Below are 9,879 nucleotides of genomic sequence, written 5' to 3'. Positions count from 1 at the left end.
GGGGGGGGGAGAGGGAGAGGGAGAGGGAGAGGGAGAGGGAGAGAGAGAGAGAGAGAGAGAGAGAGAGAGAGAGAGAATCCCCAGCAGGCTCTGCGCTCTCAGCACGGAGCCTGTCCCAGGGCTCAGACTCCTGAACCATGAGATCATGATCTGAGCTGAAACCAAGAGTCGGACTGAGCCCCCAGGCGCCCCTGCGTGTCAATCTTCCTGCCACCTGAAATGCAAGAGACCTCACCCATGTGGAGAACCTACTTGAACAGTGGCTCACTGGTGTGCTGGCACTGATGGGTCCTCAGCTGCTGGTGTTTCTTAAAGGCCTTCTCACACCCTTCAAAAGTGCACTGTTTGATAAAGGTTCGTTAGACTTTGGAAAAAATCAAAGAGTGGTTCACAAGAGAATTCCCTCAGGAGAAACACACCGTGAAGATTTTATACTTGCTGCCTACTCCCCGCGAGTTACCGTCAAATCCCATGCCAGGAAGCTTTAAAGATTTAACACACTGGAAACAGCAAAACGGTTTCATTTGGGGCAGTCTACCATAATAAACTTCATTAGCCAAAAAAAAAAAAAAAAAAAAGGATGCTTTCAAAATAAGCCATTATTATGGTAGCTAGTAGTTGGGCTAAATTCAGGTATCTGCCAGACAAAATCTGGTTGATGAGCCCTTTAGGAACATTAGACAATAAGCCTAAAAATATGCAGAGAGTTTAAGCATAGAAAAGCATTCATACTTACTACATATTGTTTTTGCTGATTTTCATGTTTGCGTTCAAAATGTTTCTTCAAGTTTGATTTTGTGTTGAATTTCTGATCACAGCCACTAGCTGTACAACTGTAAGAAATTGCATAAATCAAAATATTAACAAACCGAGGGAAGAGAAGTTTTAAGATGTATACATCCTCCTCCTTTATAGAAGTACTGTCCAGGGGGCCTGGGTGGCTGTCGGTTGAGCGTCTGACTTCGGCTCAGGTCACGATCTCACGGTTCGTGGGTTCGGGCCCCACGTCGGGCTCTGCACCAACAGCTCGGAGCCTGGAGCCTGGAGCCTCCCTTGGATTCTGTGTCTCCCTCTCCCCGCCCCCCACTTGTGCTCGGTCTCTCTCTCTCTCAAAAATAAATAAACATTAAAAAAATTTAAAGAAACTACTGTCCAAAGTACAGTATAAAACAGACTTTAACCAACTCCAAAGCATTAAAGCTGAAGCGTCAGCCTCACTCTGACGGGATTACTAGGGAACGAGATGCGTCTTCACCCAGGCTTCTGAAACCAAGCACGTTCATCACACGTCCTTTATGAGCCGGGCACACAGAAGGTGCAAGACATTACTTCCAAAACCCAAACCCTGCTCAGGCTTAACTCCATGTTTAAGCGAAACTGTTTTTTAATTTAGAATCTCAAAACCTTCATTTTGCTTGAAATGTCAAAGTAAATTGCATTTCCAAAGGGAAAAAAAAAACCCTCAAAAACACTACTTTTAGCTTCTGTTCAGAGGTAGAAATGGGTATTTAGAGCAAAACCACCAACCATAATGCCCTCTGGCATATCACCAAGCCATCCTAGTTCCCCTTAATGAGTGTTTCTAGATCTTGCCCTTGAATTACCCAAATTCTTTGTGAAGTTGTGTTTTAAACGTGTGCTCTTCTTGTGAGTCCTCAGCCTGAGGGACGAAGCAGGACTTCTATGACGGCCCTAATCTCAGCCATCACGGACCAGTAAACACGGGGTGACACTGCCGCGTGCTGTGCCGTCTACCGGGGGCTGACCGCGAGCGGGGGCAGCGGGAGATCCCACTGGAAGCATGTGGGAGGCCGCGGCAGAGAACACGACGGACACCAACGGGTGGTGGTTTTGACCCCAGGGACGGAAGGCTGACTTTTAGCTGGGTACACGGTCAACAGAAATAGAACTTTTTCCAGCCTGCCCTGCAATCAGGGGTGGCCACACGGCTGTTTCTGGCCCATCCGGCTCAACGACCACAAAGTGTCTAAAAGGGGGCACTCCTCTTTTGCGCCTTCACCCATCCTGGTGGCTGGAACGCCTAGGATGGCTGGAACTCCAAAGGTCATCTTGGACCGCGACGTCGAAGCCCCAAGATGAGGACGGCAGTGACAAGTTCCAAGGCGCCCAGGTCCTACTGACTGTGGAACACCCCCAGCTGTCCATGTCAGCGTTTCTGTTACACAGGAGAAACAGAGACGGTGTTGTTTGAGCCTCTGTTGTGCTGGGTTTTCTGTCACTCTTGACTTCAATCCTGACACAGGCATTTAACCCAACACCAGTGTGGGGCAAGAGGACAGGGCCCAGAAATGTCCCGACCGGGAGCAAAGAGCAGGCGCAGCGGCACAGAAGACGCGGGCAAAGTTGCAGGGTGGTGCACGGACCGGGTTTTATGTCTGAGAGTCAAGCAGATGGGGCCAGATCACAAAAAGGCCAGATCGCAAAGGTCATTTGCACAATATGCTAAGACCCTGGACTTCGTTATGAGAGCAACACTTAAACCCTGCACAGCTTTAAGAAGGGAAGCCGTCTAGGGCAGAGACAACACCATTCAGGTCGGAGTCAAAGCCTGAAATGCGACCGCGGCCACGGGGGGAGGGGCAGGGGTCCGACCAGAAGAGACAGAACCTGACGACCCGCCCGCTGCAGAGGACAGCCACGAGGACGGGGCGTCCAGGGAAGCTGCCTCGCCTTCGCCGAGGGCCATCGGGTGCACAGGGATGCCACCAACAAGAACGAGGGACAGGAAGGCCGAAGGAAGCAGAGCTCAGGCTGCGCTTCAAGAGACTTGGGCCACGTGGAATTAAGAGGCCAGAGAGAGAGCCGGAAGGGAGTAACACCGAGCTGCCCTGTTCCAGAGGGAACCCTCCCTTTCCAATTCACCCCGGGAATCTGTCCAGCCCCAGTTCCTCTTGGAGATCCAGTTTTTTAAGGAGCATACGGTAGCTTAATTCAGAAACCAGGAAGCATAAAAAGGGACACAGCTGCAAGTTTCCTTCCACCCCTCACCCTTGCCTCCTCCCCCCCCCCCCACCCGGGACTCCCCACTACTCCCAGCCAGGACAGGCGACCTGTTCGGCTTCATACAGATAGAAGCAGATAAAAATGCAGACTCTTCCCGCGTTCTTCTCCCTCCTCCTTTTTACGCACAAGAAGGCAGCCCTCTGTCCACTCTTCTGAACTGTGGTCTTTTGATGAATATGCCGTTGGACACTCACTCACGGCTTCACAGACGGTACCTGCATTTGTTTTTCCGGCTGTCTAGGATTCTACCGTGTTGATACACTTTTCGGTCCCTCCTGATGAGCACACGGGTTGATTCCAATGCCGTGCACAGAACCTCGTAGCGGCATTTAATTCAGCCACAAGTGTATCTGTAGAATAAATTCCCCGGAGGGAAACTTCTAGGCCAAAGACTCTCTCCCGGCCCCATTTTCCAGACCACGCTTCGTTACTCTTTGCTGGGCCGGTCGAACCACATTCTGAAATACGTTAAGCTTCACTCAGGGTCATCTGTTTCGGTGATACGCCGTGTGCTTGAACTGAACACGTCTGCCCCCTCAGGACTTTGTCCCGTTCCCGCTGGCCAGCACGCTGGTCAGATGGAGGTGGCTCTCCACATGGACAAGGGCAGTGAAGACGATCCCGTGCCAGCAACTGACACCTCCCCTGCCTCAGACTGTTTGGACCTTAGTGAGACGTGAGACGCCTCACATGCATCATCCTCTTAAAACTGGAAGAAGTGAACTCAGCTCATTAGAAAACCTCACTGCTCAAGGAGCTGTCTCATAGAACACACTTGGGATACCACATTCTAACATCTGCAGGACGTGCCAAACAGCTGTTTTTCGACGTGGTCTCCCGGATGTAGCTCTGGGGATCTGTAAAGTCGTTACTCTTTTTCCAATGAAAACTCCGTGTTTTCACGGAACATTTTGTCCGGTGGTTCTCAAAGTGTGGGTGCCAGACCAACGGCATCAACATCACCTGAGCCTCTGCTAGAAATGCAAATTCTCAGGCCCCACCCCATGTCTGCTGAATCAGAAATTCCGGGGTGGGATCCAATACTCTGTGTTTGTCCTTAACAAGCTCTCCAGGTGATTCTCACGCTCCCTATATTTGAGACCCGCTACTTTAAAGAAGCCGATTTAAAAGACAAGCAACACCTCCACCCTTTTCAGAGATAATCAGCAACTCCAAGGAAAATACAATTAAGCCTGGTATGGGAGAGGTGAAGCGGCTCGATCTGAAGAAATACAAGATCAGCTATTAAAAGCTCTACTCCTTTATGCTTCTGTCTCTTCTCCCAGCAGCTTATTGGTTCATAAAGACCCTGTTCAGTGCAGGGCCAAGAATCTGCCAGGGAACCATGACCCCATCTAGTCTGAGCGGAGTGTTTCTCGAGGAGGGTGTCCCACTTAGTACACACGTTAAAGGGAGGAGAGAGGATGCCAACTTAGGAGGACTTCAGACAGACTCATTCCTGAAGTCCTCACGAGTGCCCCACACACCCCTCCTCTCTTCCACACGTTCGAAACCCAGGCTCCTCTTGTACCAGGAAGTGCAAGTGAAGGACACTGCACATCCCTGGCCTCACGAGTTAACAATCTACTTTCTTACCAGGTCTGTATGCCAAAAGCAACCTCTTTAAAGGCCGTAAGACTGTTCTCTACTTACACAAATGGCTTTTCCCCAGTGTGAATCAGGACGTGGCGGGTCAGATGGTAGTCCCTGACGAAGGCTTTGCCACACCCTTCACGGTCACAAACAAACGGTCTCTAGCAGGAAGGAAAGAAAAAAACATGTCACTCCTGCCCCAGTCAGTATCTCTGGTACCATTTAAAGACCTAAAACATGTAGGGGACATTTTAGCCAGGCAGGGACTCTGCCTCCAGGGATGGTTTCCACTGAGTTACACAAAGGCCACAACTGCCTCCCGAAGTCGGTGCAGCAGATCCTGCCCCGTCAGTCACACACGAACTTAGCGGGTGGCCTTCACGGTAACAGCACCGTTCACGTGCTCCCAACCCGACAGCAAGCGTCCACAGCAAGCCCCTTACAGATGACTTGTGTGCTGTTAGCGTTGGCCGATGTGCACAGATCGCCACCACTGCATGCTTTTATCCGCTGAAAGCCTATGGCAGAGGAAGGTGCGGGTTCCCTCTCATCCCGGACAATCCCAGGGTCTGTGCTAAGAGAAGGCCTGACACACCCATAGGAAAACGCTCGCAGCCTCACTGCGACCACCGCTTGGGACCCAGGAGGTGGGAGGAGGGGGTCTCCATTCTGAACCTACAGGAAAAGTCGAAACACATCCCCCAAATAACCAGTGTGGTTTATTTACCTATGAAAAACATAGCCCCATGGCAGTCCAGGGGGGAGGTACCGAGGCCTCAAATGTCAGTGCTAGTAACAAAGCAAGTAGACTGGAAGACAGAAGAACTGAATTACCAGGGGAAGATCCACAGAATTTTGCACAATATTTGCCATTCTTTTTGTTGTCGTTGTTTTTGTTTTAAAGAAAGTGCAATTCATTGAGAGAGGCGCAGCTGAGGGAGGGGGGTGCAGGGCTACCGCTCCCATGCCCCGAGGACACAATCTGTCCTTCCCCTGGGCCATGGCTCTGGGGGCGACCCACAGAGGGGACAGGAGGCTCACGCTGCCCCAGGGTTTCTCAGAGAGGGACATAAAAGTGACCATGTGCTTCTCTCCCTGGACATACTGGTTTCAGAACCCAGAGGCTGAGGGGCAGAATGGGCAAGAGAAAGGACAGGAAGGAGAACACAGCGGCCGCTCCGAGGGGAGCCAGTCACTGGGCAAGACTGCCAAGACAGCTGGTGGCACGGGTAAAGTCCGGGACAGAAAGGAGCAGTGCAAACGGTCCGCGTAGAAAAGAGCTGGAGGAAATGGTCAACCTTCCAATGGCAGAGAGGGTAGGGAGCCATGAGGTCACACGAAGGAACGGCCCGGAAGTTAGGTAGGTTTGGGAGCAAAGGCGGGGGCTGCGGGTCCCTGGATTAAGAAGTAAAGGGCTTTAGGGGCGCCTGGGTGGCGCAGTCGGTTAAGCGTCCGACTTCAGCCAGGTCACGATCTCGTGCTCCGTGAGTTCGAGCCCCGTGTCGGGCTCTGGGCTGATGGCTCAGAGCCTGGAGCCTGTTTCCGATTCTGTGTCTCCCTCTCTCTCTGCCCCTCCCCCGTTCATGCTCTGTCTCTCTCTGTCCCAAAAATAAATAAAAATGAAAAAAAAAAAAAAAGAAGTAAAGGGCTTTAGCTGAGGCAGTGTCAGCTGGGAACTGACACTGGGAAACTGGGCAGGTTCCCTGGCCTCCATGAGCTTCCCTTTCCCCAACTGCCATCTTCCAAAGGCTTCCTACTGCCCTCAAAAGAAAACCCAAACTCCAAACCCTATTTGCACCCTGGCCTACAAATGCTCCCACCACACCTGCTTCTCCGACCTCCTCTTATACGGCCCCCAACTCGATCACAATCACAGGTCCTTTTGCAGTTTCTTTCCACCGGGACTGTTTTCCCTTGTGTCTTCCCGGTTGGATCCCTTCCTTCTCATTCAGGTCAAAAGAGACCTTTCCTGACCATCCTCCAGGAGCCCTCAATTTACTGCGTCTCATTCCTACTTACTCCTTTGTCCCCATTCAAGGACAAGGTCGGTGACAGCAGGAGCCTTTTGTTTTGTCGACTACGCCCATCAGAGCTAAAAAGGTACTGGATTGTGAAGGAATGAACGCATGCTGCTTGCAGAACCTCCAGTACTAAGACGTTACCCCCCCCTCCCCGTTCCAGTTCCAGGAGGCCAGGGATTAAGGCAGGTGTCTGCTGGGGGTCGAGGGCGTAGAAAGCATGCGAGTAAATGAATCCTTCCTCTGCACCTATTTACAGATTATCAGGAGACGGTGACGGACCAAGCCTCAAGATCAAACGAGAAGCAGCGGCTCAGGGTGCTTGGAGCCCATGGCAAGGCTGTCTTTGGGTCTCAGAACTTGTCTACCTCTCCTCGGCTCCTCCCTAACCTAAGGCAGAGCTGGTTCGCCTCTGTGATCCAGGCTGCCAAGACTATGGCATAGGTCTCGCACAGGCTTGTGCAGCCACACGCTGCCCCGGGGCCTCTGGGACACAGCCCAGCTGGCGGGCCACCCCATCCCGAGTCCCCGGGCCCGGACGCCACACCCCTCCGTGGCCGGGCCGGCGGCCCCGTTACCTCCCCCGTGTGCTTGCACAGGTGCGCGTCTAACTTCCACGCCTTGTTGTAATTGGCGTTGCAGTCGGGGAAGGAACAGATGAACCTCCTACTGAGCGCGGAGGGCGGCGGGGCGGGGCTCTCGCCCGCCGCGGTGAAGGCGTCGGCGATGGTCAGGGATGACACCGCCTCGGCGACCGAGGCCTGCGGCTCCAGGACGCCTCAGCGGGCGCTCAGCCACGTGCCGAGCCACGGGCGACGAACGGCTGCGCGCGGCCGCCGCCGGACCCCGCTCCTTCCACTCCCGGAGGCTCCCACGCGCGACCCCGCCGGACTTCCGGGAGCACGACCCCGGAGAGGCGGAACTGGAGCGCCGGCGCGCGCGCGCACAACAGGCCCCGCCCCGCGCCGGCGCCGCATTTGCGCATGCTCCAGGGAGCCGCTCGCCGGCCGCGCCCACCCACTTTGGGTGGAGCTTGCTCGCGGTGCCTGCGGCCGCGGCTTCCTCTTCCCCAGCGAGAGGCGCTTTTCCCTGATGGGCTGGCTGTAAGGGGCCCGCTTCCCCAGCGCCCCTGATTTGTGACCTGTTTTCCGCCCGCCACCATTCTCTATAAAGCATAACTTAAATTACATTATTAGTTTGTCTTTTTTATGGATAGATTTCCTGGCATGCTTTATACTTGGTTCCAAAAGTTGTCGGCACGTTTAGAATCTCTTACAAATTGTGAGCCCAGAACATACCCCGGACCAACTAAGCCACAATTTTTGGAAACTCCCTAGGGATTCCGGTGTGCAGGAAATTTGGGGAACCAGTGCCCTGAGACCTTGCTGCTCCGAGTGTGGTTTGCGGACGGGCAGCATCATGAGAAATCAGAACCACAGACCTACTTGAATCAGCGCAATCTCCAGGGGGTGTGGTGCACGTTCAAATTTGAGAAGCGCCGTTTCAGAGGCTTGAGTGAATGGAGGTGTCTTGGTTTTACCAGGATCACTTGTTTAAGGATGTCCTTGGATGAGGGTAACAATGACAGGATGGATTGTCTGATGATCCACCGGGTGTGGCTTGTTCACATCTTGCATCATTCCAAATCGTTAAGCGGGTCCTTATCAGAAGGTGATGAACAGGTCTCTGCAGAGAAGCGCAGTTTTGAAAACAAGCCCGGGGCTTGCCGCCCAGCCCTGATCTGGGATCCTCACATCGTACTCGCTCCTGAGCTCAGTCGCGTCATCTGTACAGTGAAGATGATGATCATAACGCCTGTCTCAGAATGTCATGAGGACTGTACCAGGGCGTCCGGGAAGTGGGTGCACCTGTTGCTTTTCTTGATTGCCGCTCTAGCCCCGCTCCATGGGACAAGGTCACACACATCCCTCGGTCTGACAACTCCCAGAGTCTCAAATGGTTTCCTTTGTGTTGGATCTGGCTTTCTGCTCCTACTGTGCATGGGCGTGGCAGGGTACCTCCCTGAGCTCTTTGAATCTTTCTCCCCTTTCAAGTGGACTGTTAATTACCGCCGTTTTGGGAATGAATGACATTATATGAACCGACAGTTGCATTTGTTACATGCCCCTGTGCTAGCCCCGTTTACCACCAACTTTCAGTTCTCCCAACAGCACTGCATGTTAAGCAGCTACCAGGATCCAGGTCATGCCTTTGTTTCTTCTCTTTCTTTCCTGTGAACAGATCCTTTGCTCCACCTCGTGCTCTCTGCAGTTTGCTCCCCAATGCGTTTTTTCCAATGTCCCACATTTCTAAGTGACAAATGCACCTTTTTTTTTATTTTAACACCAAGCAAACAATCTTACCATCTCCTTCTGTTTACACCTCCTTCCCTCTCTCTCTCCCAGGCAACAGTAGTAGAATTCTGTCTCCCACTCATGAAATCTTAGAACAGTGGTTCTCGGGGTGCCTGAGTGGCTTAGTCAGTTACGTGTCTGACTTCGGCTCCAGTCATGATCTCACGGTTCACGCGTTCGAGCCCCGTGTTGGGCTCTGTGCTGACAGCTCAGAGCCTGGAGCTGCTTCGGATTCTGTCTCTTCCTCTCTCTCTCTCTCTCTCTCTGCCCCCCACCCCTTTCTCTCTCTCTCTTTCAAAAATAAATAAACATAAAAAATATATATTTTTTAGAACAGTGGTTCTCAACCCTGGCTGCATGTTAGAGTCACCCAGGAGCTTTTGGAAATGATGACAGCTGGGGTCTCCGCCCACGCTTGTGAAATCAGAGCCCCAGGTCGTCCTCCTTTCTCTGCCCATCACTGGCCTGGCTGACTTATACACCTGTCCTGTCCATTCCTCTTCTCATGCTCTGTCTAGCTTTTCTGTGCTCTGGACCTAGGCACCTTAAACCCCTTCTCATGAGGCTGCCAGCATCACCTCCCTAAAACATCTAAGATTTTATGGGTTTCAGTGTGCAAGACTGGTAATTGCAAAGCATTTTGAGTCCTCTTAGCTATTATGCCTGTAGTTCAAGTAACAGCACTCAGGTGAGAAATGGGGGCCCTGAGCTCAGCCCCCCCCCCCCCCCGGCAGGCTCCTTCCTCCCTTGGACACAATTCTCAGCCCAGATAAGATCCTACTTCCTCTAGATAAGCCTTATTTAATAACTCAAGCCCCCACCCATATTTTCTGCCTTTGAACTTCTACAACCCTTTCCTTCTGTAGCACTGAGTAGACGGTTCTCAAATG

General features: G+C 52.5%; 1 protein-coding gene across 1 annotated transcript in view; it reads right to left on the bottom strand.

Moving 5' to 3' along the window:
- GTF3A (general transcription factor IIIA) overlaps positions 1 to 7,620 on the bottom strand; it is a 12,019-nt gene extending 4,399 nt beyond the window's left edge. Inside the window, 5 exon segments of the mRNA XM_040447934.1 lie at positions 253 to 341; positions 737 to 833; positions 4,678 to 4,778; positions 7,214 to 7,415; positions 7,511 to 7,620. Coding sequence (XP_040303868.1) covers positions 253 to 341; positions 737 to 833; positions 4,678 to 4,778; positions 7,214 to 7,415; positions 7,511 to 7,620 — 599 coding nt within the window.
- Between the last annotated feature and the right edge of the window lie 2,259 nt (positions 7,621 to 9,879).

Source organism: Herpailurus yagouaroundi, unplaced genomic scaffold (genome assembly GCF_014898765.1).
Source record: "Herpailurus yagouaroundi ecotype Mexico unplaced genomic scaffold, PumYag 197, whole genome shotgun sequence".
NCBI classification, from domain to species: domain Eukaryota; kingdom Metazoa; phylum Chordata; class Mammalia; order Carnivora; family Felidae; genus Herpailurus; species Herpailurus yagouaroundi.
Note: the sequence above shows the minus strand (reverse complement) of the source record. Positions and strands in the feature narration are given on the sequence as shown.